The sequence below is a fragment of the Diplotaxodon limnothrissa genome, linkage group LG22 (assembly GCF_057381915.1).
Source record: "Diplotaxodon limnothrissa isolate DT_005_m linkage group LG22, D_limnothrissa_male_GT1.1, whole genome shotgun sequence".
Taxonomy (NCBI): Eukaryota; Metazoa; Chordata; class Actinopteri; order Cichliformes; family Cichlidae; genus Diplotaxodon; species Diplotaxodon limnothrissa.
This window is the reverse complement of record NC_140616.1, coordinates 12,646,123-12,666,071: the sequence shown is the minus strand read 5'-3', so window position 1 is coordinate 12,666,071 and position 19,949 is coordinate 12,646,123. Positions and strand designations below refer to the sequence as shown.

Here is a 19,949-nt window from a genome sequence, read left to right as displayed (position 1 = left end):
TTTTTTGCTTGCAACACTGCGGAGAATGAAATACACTGACCTGGACTTTAAGCCATGACTGGTCATATTGTTAGTTGCCTTAAATCTATTTGAGGAGACATTCGATAAAGCTAGGCAAGGTTGCTGATCTGCTCTCTCTTGCCATTTTCTGTCTAAAATAACAATTTATTCACAGGCTCCTCCATGTGTTTGAAATCAGTGGGCTGGTGTGTCATAAATCTGCTATATTATCTTTTCGATCTGAGTTATTTTGTAATTTCGTATTTGGAAATTCCTGTATTAAGAGGGAGCAGTAATTGTTCCTTCATCTCCCAAGGAATTTAAATGAAATATGCCCTTGATGGCTGATATTCATCTTTGGAGACAATCTTCCTTCTGTAATCGGGAAGTAGTGCTGAATCTTGGCTAGCAACAGTTCTTACGCGAGTCAGGTGCAGCTAGTCGGTACTAGATGTATTTACACCACTGTAAATGGTTTAGATTAGGTTTCTGGCTTAATTGTGCATTCGGGAGATGGTACACATGGCATGTACTACTACTGTCAGCTTCTCAGGACCTGTTCTGTTTTCACATTGGAGCAAACGGACTTTGAATCTGTACGAGGGAGCTGGTAGGGATTGGGCAGTTTAATGTTCGATCCCACTGAGTAGGGCATTTGTGTTCGCGCATACAGGAAAATGTTGGAAAAGTTTAAGAGGGCTGCAGCACGTGTGTGAAAGTGGCTACAGTCTCAACTGTGCAACTGCACAGTTTAGATTGGTTCATAGACCCCCCTATATGTGGTCTCTAGCTGTAGCCATTACTCTGGGGGTAGAGACGCCACATGAGGAAATTTCCATTATCCATTAGGTAGTATTCCGATTGGCTGGAAGTGAATGCAGCCAATTGGAGTAGGTGGTCATGAATAATGCAAGTTTTACATAAATTGCCTCTGAAACTGCCTGTTGGAGGAAAGATGGGGACCTTGGCTGCAAGGAAAGATGGATTTAGAGAAATCTAAACAATTTTTGGTGAATAAAATGTCACAGGTATGTTTAAAATGGACAAATATGGTTGTATAAAAATTAATCAAACAAAGCCATTCCATTATGTGCTACTCAGGTCATTTGTCAAAGAAAATGTATTACTCCACAAAAGGCATCATTGCTTTCAGGCAAAATAAACAAAGAAAACCTATTATCCTTATGTCACTGTTAATCATACCTACAGTATAGAGTGTATAAAAGTATTTTTCAATATCGGTCTTTTACCAGCTCTTAATATTTGTTGAGATGTTGCTGCAGCAGTCTTCTAGATGGTAGTGATGTGGCTATGATAATGCTGCCACATTCGCCGGGCCCCATCATGATCCTCTTACACATAGACGCGCATTTTTATCAATTACCTCGAGCTAGTCATATCTCTCTCTTAGCCCTAGACGTAATCTTGCTACAGATGCATCCAGATCAATTTTTCAGGATGTCTTATTTGTGGAGCGCACAGCGGGCTTTGCGTAGCAGGCGGGTGGGGGTGTGCAGTCAGGGTGTATCCAATTTCAGGCAGCAAAGCAAATGGCCTTGGAGATCAAGGATTATACAGCAGATTTCTAAGTCGAGCTAATATTGATTTGCTGTGCCCCTAGTGAACTCCAGGTTGTACCTTCTCCATGTAAGCTTTTAAATGTTGCTGCCTTAATGGCCCTCCTCGTCAGTGTGGTCCCTGATCTATAAGGCCGCAACAACTGACCCCTATAAATATGGCCTTTTGTTTTTCTAGATAGCACTGGGATGTTACTTTGACATGTACCACCTACCAAAGCATCCATGGAGACCACACCTTACAGAATCTGTTGCTGGGTTAATTGCATTGATAAACTCTTTTTCAAGAGTTTCAGATTATTCAATAAACTGGTCAAAATCTACAGTTCTGCCGATTAATTACCCGTTCCGTAAAGAATCTGATGCTAACATCTCGGTGCCAGATACCACAGCATGGCTTCAGGGGTCTAGTGGAACCTCAGTGGGTCAGGGCTGTTTTGGCAGCAAAAGGGGGAACCAACACAATATTTTCCAGGTGATCACAATGTCAGAGATTTAAAGCAGCTTGTTGTTTTTAATAGTAAGGCAGACAAAGAGCTGGGTGCATACATCAGAAATACACCGCGCATCTACACTCAACAAAAATATAAACGCAACACTTTTGTTTTTGCTCCCATTCCCCATGGGATGGACGTAGAGACCTAAAATTCATTCCAGATACACAATATAACCATCCCTCCCAAACAGTGGTCACAAATCAGTCCAAATGTGTGGTAGTGGGCACATCTGCTATATTGAGATAATCCATCCCACCTCACAGGTGTGCCACATCAGGATGCTGATCTGACATCATGAGTAGTGCACAGGTGTACCTCAGACTGCCCACAACAAAAGGCCACCCTGGAATGTGCAGTTTTGTCTCACAGCAAAATGCCACAGATGCCACAAGCAATGAGGGAGCGTGCAATTGGCATGCTGACAGCAGGAATGTCAACCAGATCTGTCGCCCGTGCATTGAATGTTCATTTCTCAACCATAAGCCGTCTCCACAGGCGTTTCAGAGAATATGGCAGCACATCCAACCGGCCTCACAACCGCAGACCTCGTGTAACCACACCAGCCCAGGACCTCCACATCCAGCAGGTTCACCTCCAAGATCGTCTGAGACCAGCCACCCAGACAGCTGCTGGAACAATTGGTTTGCACAACCAAACAATTTCTGCACAAACTGTCAGAAACCGTCTCAGGGACGCTCAACTGCATGCCCGTCGTCCTCATCGGGGTCTTGACCTGACTCCAGCTCGTCGCCGTAACAGACTTGTGTGGGCAAATGCTCACATTCGATGGCGTCTGGCACGTTGGAGAGGTGTGCGCTTCACGGATGAATCATGGTTCACATTGTTCAGGGCAGATGGCAGCTGAGAATGTCCCAGTTCTTGCATGGCCAGCATACTCACCGGACATGTCACCCATTGAGCATGTTCGGGATGTGCTTGACCGGCGTATACGACAGCGTGTACCAGTTCCCACGAATATCCAACAACCTCGCACAGCCATTGAAGTGGAGTGGACCAACATTCCACAGGCCACAATTGACAATCTGATAGACTCCATGCGACGATGTGTTGCACTGCATGAGGCAAATGGTGGTCACACCAGATACTGACCGGTTCTGGGACCCCAGACCCCCAATAGCGCAAAAAACTGCACATTCCAGGGTGGCCTTTTGTTGTGGGCAGTCTGAGGTACACCTGTGCACTACTCATGATGTCAGATCAGCATCCTGATGTGGCACACCTGTGAGGTGGGATGGATTATCTCAATATAGCAGATGTGCCCACTACCACACATTTGGACTGATTTGTGACCACTGTTTGGGAGGGATGGTTATATTGTGTATCTGGAATGAATTTTAGGTCTCTACGTCCATCCCATGGGGAATGGGAGCAAAAACAAAAGTGTTGCGTTTATATTTTTGTTCAGTGTAGTTAGTAAGTGACAGTTTGAGTCACTTACTATAACCATGGGACTCTCTTATTGTACCTGCACTTGAGAATAATAGTCAGATATTTGCTCCTTTGCTGCTCTTCTCGCGGTCTTCATCTGAGTAAATGTGCTTTATTGGATTCTCCTCACAATAGAGCTGGTACTGATGAATGTCCTACCACCTAAATGCATAATTCTTCCATAGAAACTTTAAATTTGAAATTCAGATGCTTTACAGTGCTGTGCAGCAAAGGCATTAATCACAGAGTTTTCATCAGTTCGAATGGAATTTGATGTGCTGTCCCATAATGAGCAGTATTCTTGGCACCCCTCTGCGACTTCACGGTCTCCATCTCTTTCACCAGTCTGACGCACAGAATTAAAAGTTTGTTGTCCTGCCATTCAGCCATCTGTTCTCCAACTTCTGCCTTCCTCTGCTTTTTTCCCCCTTTTCTCCGCTGCACTGTTTGACACTTCTTCTCTCTCTTTCTCTCCTTTTTGTCCCACACATGCATTATAAAGCGCTGAATACTGTACAGCCACATACTGAATGTTTGATAATTGCTTTTGAAAAAGAAAAGAACATTTATTTCAAAGTCTAATTATTCAACAATGTCCCTGCCTCTCCTCCTGAAAAGGAAAAGGAAAGACAGGCAAGAGGGTTGAGCTGGGTTTTGGGATCTGGTTAACTTGTCCAATAGACCCATTATGAGGTAAAATCAACACTGGGGAGTGTTAGATGTGTGCTAGCGAGGGGAAATCGTGTCCAAATCCCTTTCGTTCGTTCAGCCATTATAAACAAGAAAGGATTAGCCGGCAGCTCCCTGCTGGGACAGTGAATGGATGAGAATGGGAAAGGAGAGGGAGGCTGCTCCTCTCCAGCATTATCCATATAATAGGCCAGGGAATTCAATAAGTACTGGCCTCATCAGACCTCATCAGCTCCCCCAATTAGGCTGCATATCATGGCGACTGGCGGGCTAGTTGCTGTTGGTGACAGATGAGAGCCAGTGTGGAGATGTGCTTGCCTCTGCTGCAGTGCTGTGCTGCCGCACATTCTTGGCATCAGTGAGGTGAATGCATCGCTCTGCGCGCGTGTGTGTATGTGCCTGAGACAGGTGGGTAGTTTTGGAAGGGAGAATCGTAAGCACTGATGAGTGTCATTAGTTTTACATCAGTATTTGTTTTGCATCTTACCGCTAATTTACAGTCTGCACTAACTGCCAGCACTTCCTGCGCTGTACTTCTGTTGTTGATGCTGCATTGATGAGCCAGCCTCAACTTGAAGTAAGCACCGCTGTTTGTGAACCCTGGTGATATCGACGTTGTGTGTCAATATCTCTACCCTCCCACATTACCTCCCTGTGTTTCCCCAAGGGTCAGGACATGTGGAGGGGAAAAAAACACAGCTCTCCCACATCGATTGGGGCCCATTAACGCAGGCTGAGAAAAACAAAGCCTTTCATCACGTCTGAGATGTTTAGGCAGGGACTTACTCAGACTTGCTCTACACAGGTCAACCCTTCTCTCTCGTTCCGATATTGCTGTCTCAAAGAGGACAGAGCATAGCTATTATGGGAGTTCATATGTTTTTTTTTTCTTCAAAAGAGATATGTGTCATCAAGCTCCTGTCATTTCTTTGTGTTTGTGTTTTCTTTTCTTTTATATAAAGACTGAGGAGAAAACAGTGAAGCATGGACAAGGAAAGAAGCAGGGTCAGATTTTGATTTACGTTTGATCCATTTCTTTCTTAACAATCTGCCTCTAAATGCTGGTATTTGGTTTCTTTAAAGAAAAATATCCATATTAATGCCAAAACCAAATAAGCATATTCAAAGCAAACACTGTGTAACGCAATAGAAATAAGAAGGTGTGCCGTTTTGTCTGTTTAATTCACTTCGGTAGAACGACCTTCAAATACAAAATCAAAATCTTATCAGTAAATGCAATATTTTTTTTGCAGCTTCCTCAGAAAACGGTCGATGTATTCGTTGAACCCAAAGACGATGCCACTTTGCAACTTTTTTGGAAAGACTGAGGAGAATTAGTGTGAACGCTACTTGAGAACAAAGAGAATACCTAAGAAATGAATGAATTATGAGTCTTGGGAATGTCTGATGCACTGTTTGAAGTTGAGACATACATGGGTCTTTGAGACAAAGATTATGCATGTCTGACTTTGGACCTTACTGTGGCTTTTGAATTTCATGAAAACTGGCTTTGTGGTGCCGCATATGTGGCCGCTTTTGTTTATGAGAATTATTAATTATACAGTGAATACTTTTCTTCCACTGTTATATTATTAAGACCAAAAAAAGCAGTGAATGTAAAAAAAAAAAGAAGAAGAAGAAGAAAAAATGGATAGAAAAGAAATGCACAGTTTAAAAAAAATTTCTTGGTGTGCAGGGTGTAACAGAGGTTAAATAATACAAAATCTACCAGAAACTAGATTTAATAGTTTCATGGCCATGGCAACGACTCTTTGTAATCTAGAGTTAAAGCAGCCGGTTCCATTCATAGCAAGCTGATAAAGTCATGAAGCCAGCTCTCCATACTGTAACTGTTTTTGTTGTTTCCTTTTTATTGAAAACAAATCTGTTTGCACTTAATTTACAGCAGGTGTAGTATAACAAATATGTACAGTGTATAACAAAAGTGTGTCAAAGGCTTAAATAAATGTAGCATTATGTCTCACATGAGTGTGACCCATTCATCTCAGTAATCAGGAGCAAATATGACTACTGTAGCTACTGTAAAATATAAAATATGCTCCTTTAACTTCCAGTCTCACCTGAATGTGAAAGGTCAAATCTAACACAAGTTAGCTAATGAAATGAAAGACGATAAAGAAAAAAAGATTTCTTTATTTCTTTACTTTTAATTCATTCTTTTCAGTAGTGATGCTTAAGTCATTTGGGTTAGTTTGAAGACTCTAAAAGCAGTGATAATTTCTTAAATATGGCTGAAAACAAGCCAGAATAGAGAGAGGATGTCAGTGCTGGTGACAGATTTCTGCGAGGGTGGGGTGGAAGAAAACAGTGCAGATCTTCCTGCGCCGTCTTTGGGTTTGTGTGTGTTCTGTATGTTTCTGAGTGAGCATAAAAGAGTGGTATACTATACGCGTGTGGGTGTGTGTGCATGGCTGCTCTTTTGAAAGTGAAAGAGCAAAGAGAGCTGCACCTGCAGCTTCTATCAAACAGTGGAAAGCTCCTTTCAGCACAGCTTTAATTACAGTCTCTGCAGCTCTGCTCAGCTCAGACAAGCCGGTCTCCACGCAACCAACCAAATGCTCTCACACATAGCCGCCTTCCTCTGCTCGAGACCGGCCTGATCCCTAATCAGCCGCGGTGCCACTCTTCATCGATCCCCAATCAGTTACAGTAAAGGGGACTCTATGGAATCCCCCATGCACACTTCCCCTCCACCCTTTCCCCCCTTATTAGTCGGTGCCCTTCTTTCATCGATCATAAATCAATGTCACTGGTAGCATTGATCATCAATCACCCCCAGTGACATTATTGATCTGGCTACCCGCAGCCCTGGGCCCACATTGCAGCCCGGCTCTGGCATATTGATCCTCCCTCAGATACAGTATTGAGGCTTTTTATTGATAATTCATTTATTGTGCTGTAATTTCATTTTCTTTCCTGTCCATACCGTTGTTACTGGAAGCCCCTACAGTGGAAACCTAGTTAACAGACACACTGCCTTTTGTGTGCTACTCTAACTGATGTGGCTCTTTCATTTGCAGCGTATTTTCTGCTTATGTTCAAATGTTGTTAGCAATTCTCAAGCACGCTAACCTAAAGGTTATATAAGCTTATAATAAAGAGAACCAGAAGTTTGGGTCTGTGGACCACCAGGGAAATTCTCCGAGAGAGGCAAGATGTTATTTAAAAAAAAACACCCAGCATCCACTATTTCCTCAGAGCTTTATACTAGCCAATAATAGAGGACTGTTTGTAATGCACTCCTAGTGTGAATTTGAGTAACTTTGTTGAATGTCAAGCAGAGAAGTGCTGAAAAATAACCCACTCAGCAAAACCTCGCCTTGATAAATAAACCTACATTTTGCTGTATATGATAACGAAAGGTGTGTAAAGCTGAGTAAGATGCTAATATGCATTCAGGCTTAATGCTAGATATAAGTGATGAAGCCTTCACAAGAGATTCAAACCTCCCCTCACAGAACAATAGAGTACATGATACATTTTAAGGCATACTGTCAGAGCTTAAAGTTGATTTATTCTGATTCTGATCCAGTGTCATATATACTGAGAAATATTTGCTGTAGGTCTGGTAGATGGGCAGTTCAGTTGAATTACAAAGCGCTGTATGATTCATCTCTATAGATGGGAGTTTTCACGGGTCACTGGAGGCGTTGGCAGTGTTATAATACTCTGCTAACAGGGACAGAGCTAGTTTCACTGTCTGCCCACACAGGCAGTGACACAGAGCGTAGAAGCACAAGTCAACCCCCACAGGCAAAGTCCGGCAACAACTACTCTTGTGTTCTTCTGCCACAGCCAAAAAAGGGCAGTTTCACACGCCAGAACTTGTTTCACACCACAAGGTCAAGCCAGTGAAGGCTTATGTATTAATTCCCTGGACAGATGGATGGACAGAAGAAATGTTCATTTTTAGACTGGGTCAATAATTTAATGCTATTGTTGATCTTTTTCTGAAAGTTTTAATAAAGAATTATTATCCCGATATAACCATATAACCTTTAAAGGGAAAGTTCACCCTACAATCAATTGTACATATTTGACCTGAGGCTTGTAGTGTTGTCGATCCATCTAAAATATTTTAAACTGTGAAGCCCAGTGTTAAAGTTATCACAGATGTCTTCTTCTTCTCTTGAATATAATAAATTTAAATAGTAATTGTCACATGGTGCCAGAAGTACCAAATAATACATTTTAAAAATTTTGTTGAAATGTCTTTCAAAACATCATGCTTTAACAACGTGCTAACCTTATTTACCAGAAATCCAGAAATCTTTATTGTGAACAGTTTATTCTAGAAAATTCCAAAACTACGCCCAGCAACAGTGTGACTGAAGAGTTAACCAGCCAAGAGAATGGTTGGCAACCAGCAATTGTGAGGGAAAAATGTGTATTCCCGAACCAGCTGGAAAGTGGTTGCTGGCGACACAGAGAGGTTCCTAAACCACAACTTTCTGATTGCTTTGGTCACTTGCAGCCACAGTCACATGTAGTTTGCATAGAAGATGCCAATTTGTCTGCAGAAACTCACCACTTACTCTCTAAGCTGTAGCAAAACTTGGAAAATTATGATGCTAACTAGAAATGGAGAGCATTCACCTTTAAAGTAAAAGGTATGCCTTTGAAATCAACACATTTCAAATGGTGCAACTTTTACTTTGCAGACGAACGGTTTCGTATGTTGCACATTTTCAACACTCCTTCGCAAGTAGTTTGAAAGTATTTGCAGACAAGTCTGCATCTTCCACACAAACTACTGATGACTCATAACTAACCAACCAAAGTAAATCAATGAAGTTTTCCGTGCAACATTGTGGACTTCATTTTGACTCTTTTTAGGACACATGATTTCCAGGTGGTTGCTGACCAGTCTCTAGACCTGTGCAAACATGCCTTTAGCATTCAGTTTTATAGTGATTGCCAGCAACCACTCACATCTAGTAAGAAAATACACATTTCTCCCTCACAGTCATTGGTTGCCAAATGGACTACCAATGACTAGGCCCATGGGACTGTAGCCTACCTGCAATGTAAACATTAATGACATTCTTCATCAGCTGAGCTGTAATGTTAGTTTTGATTGGCAGATGCAAAAACTAAAAGAAGAATTCATTGAAAGTTCTATGAAACTTCTCACACCGGCTTACTAGTGCTTTGAGTTTCATACATTATAGCCAAAAAAAGGTAGACATCACAGCAGCCGATGTCTCCAAAGCTGGGTATCTCATACAAAGTCAGTTTAGATGGCAATACAGGCCAGTGGAAAATTTGGGGGTGAACTTTATCTTTAAAAACCCAGACCCAGAAGATTCTCATGCATATTGTAAATTATTTGAAAAATAAAACTAGTCTGTTCTTCCAAAGCTTGTTTCATCAGTTCAGTGGGGAACAAGTGATGTAGCTTTTTGAAGAGTACAACACATCATCAATATCCTTAACACCAAAGTCTATTTTTCCCACTTATAGATTTATCTATCTGAAGTGCTGGCTTAAGTTGCCTGGTGCATATTTTCTTGGATCTTATTTCAGATCCACTCTACAAATAGTCATTTTAATCTCAGACCCTGCTCTTACGTTTTTTGTGGCCACTTTTACTGTAATTGCCACCCTGGCCAGCTGTATAAAGTTGGTAGTGATATTGAGACCTACTGCAGAAACAAAGATGTTGGCAGCGTAGAGCAGCTTGTGTGGCTTTAACATTAGAAACATCTGCCACCGCCACTTAAACATTGCAGCTGACTGCAGGACCCAGAAGCACTCAACTATGCCATTTGGACCGAATGCAGTGGGGACTGTCTGCCTGTATAAATGTTATTTCAATATATGGATGCAGGATTGTGAGCCATTCATTAGAGCTGGCAAACACACATAAGCATAACTTCGACTCACTCACTCACAAACTTCTGTCTGCACTTGTTGTTTCTAGTAATTTATTTACTCACCATGGCAACCTTAGTGTTGGGAATAGCAAGTGGAATTAGCTGATTAAGCTAAAATGAAGTTCTCGTTACACCGGTACATCAGAGCTCGTCTCCCAGGAGTCAGCGAGCAGCTGGAAACCCCTCCTCCTGTTTGGCGCTGCACTGCACTTGTGGCTCTCAAATTTAATGCAAAAGCAGATTAATCCAGAGTCAGTACTTGAAGTGCAATTATATTCAACCCATATTTTCAGCTGCTAAAATAATTACAACTCAGTGTTTAAGCAGAGTATTGTTCACCTTTCTGTTAGATCATTTCGCATTGATTTCTGCATATTCCTTGGCAATTGCATTTTGTATTCCCATTACCACGAGATGGTTTCAGTCGATTTGAGTTGTCTGCGCTGTTAGAGACTGACTCAGTGCCAGACCTACATGGAGGTCGTCTCATCCATCAGCTTTGTTTATTTGTCTAAATTTGGTCTGGATTCGGTGCTCTGCAGTGGATGTATAGATGGATGGACAGAAGAAAGAAAGAGAAAAAGAAAGGGAGTGAGAGATGCAGACAGGAGATAACTACGACAGAGAGAAATGCGATTGAGGGAGATGGACAAAGAGAGTGAGAGATGGATTAGCATGTCAGAGACTCCCTACATAACATTACTCTTGTTAAGTGTGCAATAGCTCATCGATCAGGCTTCTACCGCCCGCATGCAGGGCTCTTCCCTCCATTTCCCTTCCCGTAATCCATAATATCATCTCAGACCAGAACTGCATGGCGTGCTGCAGAAGCCCTCTATGGAAGTCTAAGCAAGCACTGATCAATAGCCATTGAGCATGTGTAGCAGATGCAGGATGAGAAGCAAGCTGTTGTTGACATCCTTCTCCCTATGCTCATCCCACTCAAAGAGATGAGCTATACAGTATGGATCGGAAGAGTGAAAACTGGACTGTGCCTGTCACTTCTAAACTCGGTGAATCTCTCCCCTCTGTCTCTTTCTGTCACCATCTCCTCTTGTCTCGTTGTCTGTCTATGACACTGTATCTGTCCTTCCATCTATCTCCCTTTCCTCTTTGTGTCGCTCTCTGCCATGCCTTCCTCTCAGCGCCGGCTCCATTTATTGGGCCGTGTCATTGAGCCATGTGTGCCGTCCCTGTCAGCAAAACGCCTGGCAGACTGTCTTCATTTCCATGCTGAAGGATGCAAGGCCAGCATGGCAGTTGTGAGAGCTATCGACTGGGATCTGTCAAAGCCCTCCCTGTAGGAAAGCTGTTCCCGCCTGCCTTCTAGGTTGGCAGCCATTCTGAGGCTGTCTGTTTGACTCTGACAATGGCGACGTATATGCAGCACTGCTATAGTTTTGTTCTGTGACCCTGCTTGTCCTATCCACCTGTCATGTTTTTCTAGCATCCTTTTATCTCTCTCCAGAATAGCGTCCCTTTCTAACGCCTTCTGTTTCCCTCTGTGCCTTTCTATGTCTCTTATTCTCTCTCACTCCCACTCTTATTCTTTCTCTTCCCCATAAGACACAGCCTCCTCAGTCTGGGCAGACAGGTCAAGCTGGCTGAAGGGAATCAGACAGTTGTTGATCCAATTAGAGATCCTCTCGAGCAGCATCAGAGTAGAGCAGAATTCCAATAAAATACTGTCCTCTTTCTGCCTTTTCCATGTTCTCCCCTAACATGTCCTTGCAGTAAAACACAGTGAGCCTTCCTGAGACTTTTCTGAGACCCATAGGAACCTTTAGCTAAAGTTGTCATTGAGAAGTCGAGAGCTTGCTTTCACTGAATCTTTTCAGGCTGACATATTTTGGTACAAGTGGCTGAACAGTTCCCTCTGTTTGCCCTCTTTATTGCTTTGGACACTCTGAGAGCAAAGCAAGGCCGGCCCAGTTTGACTCCAAACCCTTCTTAGAGGCCTCTTTTGTAGCTGTCCTGATGGTGAAAAGCTGGCTGTTTCACTGAGCAAAACCTTTCACACAGCCCCTCTGCAACTATGGAGCATTCCTGCATTGATTTCACCATTCAGGCCAAACAGATGTACAGTCCAATTCAGAGCACCAAATGAATGTACAACAGGCCGAAATTGACGTGTTATAATACATGTACTGATTTGCATTCATAGATCAAGATGTTTTTCAGCTGGCTTTTCAAGCCATCCGGAGCGCACGAGCGCTCTTTGTCTATAGATAGAGAAAAAAGCCACTGTGCTTGTCTGCAGCCAAAGAGCTGATTTCGACCAGATGCAGTCCCATAGGAAACAACTGTAACAGCAATAATTGCTTATGAACATAGCGCTAATAAGTGAAAATTTCAACAAGCTTTCATTTAGATTTCTATTGTCGCTGTTATTTACACAAGTGCATTTCCATGCCTCTGCTGGTTCGTTTTGTCTGTTGGTAATGCGTCTATTGATGTGCAGAATGCCATGACTATCTTTTCAGAGCCAAATGCACATTGAGGAGCATGATTGAGCCAAGGCTATGATCAAATGAGGCTGGCAGCACAGGCATCTTATTCTCACTAAACTGCTCCCCTTTCATGTGCGTGCGTGATTGTGGTCGGTCTTGGTGCGCATATTTCAAAGCCCATAATGCATGTGCGCATGTCCGCAGCCACCCCTGGTTAACGTGTTTACCAGTTCCTACAGCAACCCACATAAAAAACAATTAGGGGTTCCCACGGAGCACCTTGTTAGCGGCAGTTGTTAACCTCTGACCAAAACTACTTCGTCTTTTTCCCATGATGTCGAATCATTAAAGGGGCAGTAAATTAGTTCATAGCAAGAAGCCCCCGAAAACACATATTCTGGAGCCAAAGTGAATTAGGCATTACTTGAAGCCTTTACCTTAAAGACGCAGGATCAGCAAGCTGGAACGTAGTCGGTGGCCCAGTTTGTTCTGGGCCGTGCCAGGGATGACGCCGTGTGGCGAGAGGTCTAGAAGGGTTTATAGCCTGGCACTGGCTTATTCTGCGTATGTGTCTTTGGCTATTTTTGTGTGTTTTCAAAGGTTATAGCAAAGAGATTTTAAGGGCAGGAGGAGGGTGTGTGTTTCAGGGCTACAGAAGGGTGAGTGTGTTCACAGGGAGGGTGGGGTGGTGCGAGGCTGTTGATCTTGGGCTTGAGTCTTAAACAAATGGGCTAGTTCGCTGTGGGAACTGGGGATGTAGTCACTGGGGGAACGTCAGCGTGCTCTATGTCAGATTCTCCAAATTTCTCCAATAGCTAATTATCTCCCACAGCGCCAAAGGAGAGGTTTGGAGGAGCTTTTGTTGTTTTTCTCCTGTAGCGTCTCATGCGCTCTCCCTTCCCTGCTACTTTTTCTTTGGCTGACTGAAAAGTTTGGTGCTGTAGTGGACCCTAAAGGCACAGAAACACAGTAAATTTCTTTTGCTGTTTTTCCAGAGTTTGTTTGCATGCATTTAGCCCCATAGTACCCCTTTAGCCACATAAATGCAGTCCATAAGCTCCACAGCCTTCATCTCATTTGCATCTCAGACATCTCCTGTAACTAACAAAAACATATTTTCAGCAGCAACATTCCTGGCATGAGAGAAAATTAAATGCAAAAGCAAATCATCTGATTAGCTCATTAACGCCTCGGCCTTTCCTTTTTCTTTTTTTTTTTATCAATTTATCGCCTGACAAAGTCGCTTGTCATGAGCTCACTTAACTTCAGGTTGTTTCATGGCTGTCACTGCTTTGTCAGTCTAGACAGAAGCTTTTTCTCTCCTGTCTTGTGATGCTGCATTATTATCAGGACCCAAAGCACCTCTAACATCTGGGAGTAGAGATTAAAGCATCAACAATTCTCTCGGTGTCATCTCTGACATGGCGTGATGAAAGGTCCCTTTGCTCAGCCTCCTGCAGACAGCCCCCATCATTGGCCAGTGTCGTCACAAAGCCTCCGTGTCACAAGCTGCCAGGCCTGTAATGTGAATGCGTTGACAGGAGAGCCGTCAGCTCTCTCCTAAGCCGCCAGGTGCAGAGCAGCATCGGTTCAGTGTTTGGACAAACTTGTTGGCGCTGTGTGTACTGTACTTTTGCTGAACTGTACAACTCTCCCAGGGTTTGATCCTGGTTTAGGTTCACACTCTAATTCCTTGGTCAGCCATTTCCCTTATCTCTTTCACCATCTTCTCCTTTTGTTGTTTCATGTTCTTTACGCTTTCTGTACTCCTGTGTTTCTGCTTGTTTATACAACTGTCTCCCTTCCCCTGTTTCATCTCCCCAGTCTGTGTCTTAAGAGATTCCGATCTCGCTGACGCTGACTGAAAAGGGGACGGACACTGTGAAGACCCCCAGATCCCCAGCCAAGCGAGCCGCTCATTTCTCATGCTTTTTTACCCCCCTACTCTTTCTTCTTCTCTCCAGATTGACTGTCTTCAGATTTGCTTTTCCTCTCTGCACTATCTCATCAGGAAAGTCATCTGCCTGAGCCAATTTTTCCCTCTTTAGGTGCTCACCTGCAGCACGAGTGTGGGAAACTGCCCTTTCACAAGTTATCTTTACACAGGCTTAGGTTATCGCAACACTTTCATTGACCTTTCATTGGTAATTATGCATACAAAAGGCTTTTGATGCAGATACAGCTTAGATGAGGTCGCTCTTCAGGGGGCTCTTTTCTTTTTTGTTTTTTTAATGTGTATAATGACAGCTGTTTCATTTTCAAGCCATCCTTTATTTCTGCTGATGCCAGCTCTGAAGTTAGAGCATCTGTCAATCCTCTGTAACGGTTTCATCTCGGGGACCCTTAGCCTGCCCCTAGTGTTTGCACCGAGAACAGCACAGTAACGTCTATATCAGCCGTTTCTCAAACCATGCACCCCAGTGAGGTGCTCACGCTGATGGCTGCTGAGTGGAAAAAGACATAAAAATTTCAAATAAAAGAGGAGATGGCTGTTACAGTAAAACACGGAGGGATTATGCGTCAGGAACAGGAACGCCTTCTAGAAATAAGCTTTGGCTGACAGAGCGGTCCTGTGTTACCATCTCAGAGGTATTTACAAGAGCGATTACTGTGATTATTATTTCAACAATACCTTGCAATGCTCTTTCATAGGCTGCCAGCCGTTGCAAGGATAGGGAGGGCCTGCCAACATCACCAGACTGGGAATTTGTGTAGGAGCTCCATAGGAAGGCAGAGCGGAGGGAGGGGGAGGAGAGAGAGAAAGAGATGCAGTGGTAGAAGAAGAGACAAAGGACACAGTTCAAAAGGGCTTCTTTCTTTTTGGAAAGGTCGCACAATGCACTTCTGCTAACATGATTTTGTCCTTTTCTCTCTCTGCAGCTCCCACGGAGCCTTTGCTGTGCAAATTTGCCGACGGAGGGCAGAAGAAACGCCAAAGCCAGAGCAAGTACCCTCAGAATGGAAGGCCGTGGCACAGAGAAGGCGAGGTAAGATGTTACGCCAGTGTTTATTTTTCTCACTCGCAACTGGAAAAAAACTCTTCCACAGGGTTTTGGTGTAGCACAATTCATGAAATAGTAAATCACATAAAGATTTCTTCGGCAAATGCCTCTCTTTACATACACCTCCTTTAGGTTTGCTGGTGACTTAAACTATATTTATATATATATATAGATTTTATATATAGATTTTATCTCACCTGGAAGCTAAATTCACAAATAAAATAGCAATAAAATTGAGTAAATGTGCTAAAAACTATATAAGCTGCTATTCGGATGAGTTGACAAAATAACACCGCTCACTTACACTCCACTAACTACTGTAGCACCACATCTCTAGATGACCATCTGAGGTAGTGGTATTTCTAAGAAATGGCTCCACCCTGCTCACAAGGGATCAGAAGAAGTTGGCTAAAACATCTGGCAGAATGTAAAGTATTAACGCCTGCCATTTGTATTTACTATCATGTATGGAGATGTTTTCAAAAAAAGAAAAGAAAAATAGCCCACATATCGATCAAATTGTCTCCAGATGTATATGTGCTGTCATGTAAATTGCATCTCAAGCCTCACTGAGTGCATATATTTCCACCATACAGCAGAATGCTGGGAAACCTGAAACTGGAAACGGTATGGTAACATGTAGATACGAGGTTAAAATCTTTTCTTAGACTACCAACAGGATATACTGGAAAGGACGAACAGAGGAGACAAGTACGCGACTGCTTTAGACGGGACTATATAGAAGAGACAGAATGCACACACACGTGCAGCTGCACATGCTCAGTCTGACAATTGTGCTGAAACTGCAAGTTACAGGAGGAAAGATGGAATGTTTGTCCTTCAAGAAAAACTCTCCATACGTCTTAGTGTGTGCTGCAGACGCAGTTTGTGAGTATGTGTGAAGAAGTAGGTGGAGGATACAGTTTCATCTCTCATCCAAGTGATTTCTTCAGCTCAGATTCATGATTGTCAGAAGATTGCCTCCTCCTCTTTTTAGCGATGGTTGCTCCCTTTCCACATTCAAATGGCCTCCTTTACTCCCCGCTCAAACCAGGAGCCATACCTGCCCAGGATGTGTGCACGTCCTCATCATTGAAGGAATAGCCACTGGCCTGTAGGTGGATGAGGTAGCTCTTCTGTGTTTTGCCATGACTACATCTTTCACTGTGTTACAAAGCTTGAATTGCAGCCATTCTCCAAGTCTCTGTGAACAATTATCATGGCCATCGACCAATGGTCATGACAACAATCATGAAACTGAGCTCATGGCTCACTGTTAGTCAATGGTGCTACTTTTGGTGGTTATGCAACTGAACTGTTTATAAGGTTGAGGAAAGCTGCAGTCAGCTGAGAATGAAGAAGTCAGTTGGAAGAGTGAGGAAACATTCCTCCCACTGAAAACACTTCGTCCAGATGAACAGAATCAACTTTCCGGGATTTCCTTCACTGAATTATTGAGCATGCATTAAGACGTAGGTGTTGTATTCCCTACACAGGCTGTGTGTGTGTGTGTGTGTGTGTGTGTGTGTGTGTGTGTGTGTGTGTGTCCGTGTCCATCACATGTTCAGCAGGCCTAACACCTATAAACCAATGAAGCGTGTTTCACCTAAATCACATTGCTACATCCCCTCAGGCCCACACATTGACAGGTTGGCAGGGTCAGCTCGGTTGACTTAAGGTAAAGTGAGATGACTGTGTATGTGGGAGTGATCAGATGCTTCCTTTTAAAGGAGACGGATGCAGCCTAAATAGACACAAACATTTATTCATTTTGCTATAATGCATTCTTTGCATTGCATACAGACACTTGACCTTCGACGTGATATATTAGCCTGTAAAATATGTTTACTAATTCGCTTTACCAGGTCCTTAGATTTCTCTGTGATTATAATTGTGCCTTAATTGCTACACTTTTGAAATTACAACACTAAAAATGAACATTTTGGACAAATATGTTTGCTAATTAGTGTAAAGTTTTTAGCAGATTGGGTTTTCAGCGTATCTCAGGGCTTTTTAAACAAGAAGAGACTTGAGGAAAAAAGGAAAAACTAGAGACTCAGAGTTTCTTAAGAATTCTGAGTTCACCCAGAGGCTGAGCTAAAAGCTCATAAGAAGAATATTTACTTAGTTTTCTGTCCTTCAAATTCAATTCAAAAAAGATGCTGTAAGTGTCTCAGCATGAAACTTTCACTATTGTTTACACGTGAGTCACATCCTGTCCAATGTTTGGGTGATTACTCAAAGCATTATACGGTGCTCGTTACTTTTCTTAAAAATAATGCTGTTTGTTACTTGATTATTTCCGAGAGAAAGTCATTAGTTATACTACTTGCAACGTTACCAGCGTTACCCAAAATGTACTGTCACATAGTTACAAGTTGTTTTTAAACCTTAGGCTACAGTTCCACATGCGGATGAAAATCCCTGTATTATTGAGGGAGTCTGCAAACACTCAGCTTTAACATCACTCTGGGCTCTTTGCTAGTTTTTTGTTAGCATGCTGTCTGTGCAGATGTTTGCAAAGAGCCCGTGTTGTGTTAGCTGTATAATGCAGTTGTTTCTGTTGTTAGTGAAGTCTGCACTCTACCACCGTGCTCTTGTCTTTTCCTGTGGTATTTCCAGTCCTCAAAAGTTGTACATCCCTCCACCGTTTTCTTCCTCCCTGCACCCAAACCGAAATCAACTTAAGGAAAACAAACAGTTTTGATAGAAGAAATTTGTAATGAACCTTTGTTTAGTACAGTAATTCTGGTAAATGACTGCATTACTGAAGAACTGTAATATGATTACAGTAATGCATTACTTTGGAAAGCATTACAGCCAACATTGATCACAATGCAACTCAGATCACCTGCAGATAAAGTCTGGTTGATCTAAAACTGTGATACTGCAGTGCATTCTGCGTACATTTACACTTAGAATAAAGTGGATGGCCCTTAGAAGCATGTGTGTGCCTCTGTGTGGTCATTGATCAGCTGTGGGCAGGGGAGATGGGAGATGGCCATCACATGTTAGTCTGTTTATCAGAACTGAGGCCATTCCTCACTCCGCTCCCTGTGGCAGACAGATGAAGCGAAGCAACAGCCTACGCCATCCATTGCTGTCTCTTCCGACATGTCTCTCTACCTTCTCCTTCTACAGTATAGATCTCACTCTACCGCCATCTTTAGCTTTCCATCACTCTTCCCCCTTTTCCTCCACCCATATTTAAACACTCCCTCCTCACAGCTTCTTTCTCTTCCATTTTGTCTACTGTCTCCTCTTCCTGTGTTTGAAGTCTTCCCAGATCCCACAGCAACATATGGAGAGAGAAAGAGCAAGTGACTCACTGAGACTAAGAGAGAGGGAACACATTGCATGATCAGTCAGGAGTTACAAGGGGTTGAGTGCTGCAGGGTGGCTGGTGGTGAGGATTGAGAAATATATGACAGATTTTCTTGTAAACTACCCAAAGTGGGAGTCTAGAAAGTGCTGTCTCTCGCTGTCTCATGCTGACAAACATATTAGTCACTGCATTTTTTTTCTTCCACCACACATTCGCGCGCCTAGCGCCATGGGTGCTCATTCTTCTCTCTCTGTCTCTCTCTCTTCACATCCTAACTCTTTTACACCAACACACACTCCTACACACACGCACATAAAAACTTTCAAAGTCACACTTCTCAAGCACCTACTCTAGGGGAATGAGTGTGGATGAAAAAAAAAACATCCGGCTTTCCAGTCTGTGTGAAAGCTTGACAGATGTCCCTGTGTGTGTTTGTGTGTGTAGCCACAAGGCAGAAGAAGCAAATGTGTGTATAGCAGGCAAAAAAGTAAGGGAGGGAGCGGGTCAGCGTGTGTGAGGACACAGAGACGATGACTCGACTTGGTTTTCCTGTGGTTTTTGGAAGGAGTTGGCGGGTCATCCTTGGGGCACGGAGTGGGGATGTGGAGCTGTTTTCATGAACACCAAAAAACATTGGGAGAATCGAGTCGAAGCTGCCCTTACTCCTATGCAGTACACGGCAAGAGATTTATCAGATGAGCTGGGTCCTAATTACTAGAAATATTCAGCTCGGTTTAGGCGAAGGAGCTGCCTGCAGAAGGAAGTTCACATGGTCTCACACTTTTATCTGCACTGCTCCATATCCATGCTCTTGGACAGATTTTGTACTAGAAAGCTGGCAGTGTAAAGACTGGCTAATGTTTGCCAAACATTTTCATTCTTTTGTGCAGGGTAATGTCTAGAAAGCCTCAGGGTTGTGGTGCATCTTTGAAAACGGCTTTCAAAATATGATTTAAGCACAAGAAAATAAACACAACTAGCTGTTGAGCTGTCTTTTATTAGACTAAAATTTAGCTGCTCCTCCTTCTTGTTGTTGTTGAGAGTTAAAAAGTTGTGAACTTT

General features: G+C 43.0%; 1 protein-coding gene across 2 annotated transcripts in view; it reads left to right on the top strand.

The window, feature by feature from the left end:
• LOC146609535 (RNA-binding motif, single-stranded-interacting protein 3-like) overlaps positions 1-19,949 on the top strand; it is a 301,239-nt gene that overhangs the window by 242,434 nt on the left and 38,856 nt on the right. For both annotated transcript variants that reach the window (XM_085345750.1, XM_085345749.1), the window contains exon 9: positions 15,441-15,547. In XM_085345750.1, the coding sequence (XP_085201876.1) occupies positions 15,441-15,547 (107 nt within the window). The remainder of the gene's footprint in view (positions 1-15,440; positions 15,548-19,949) is intronic.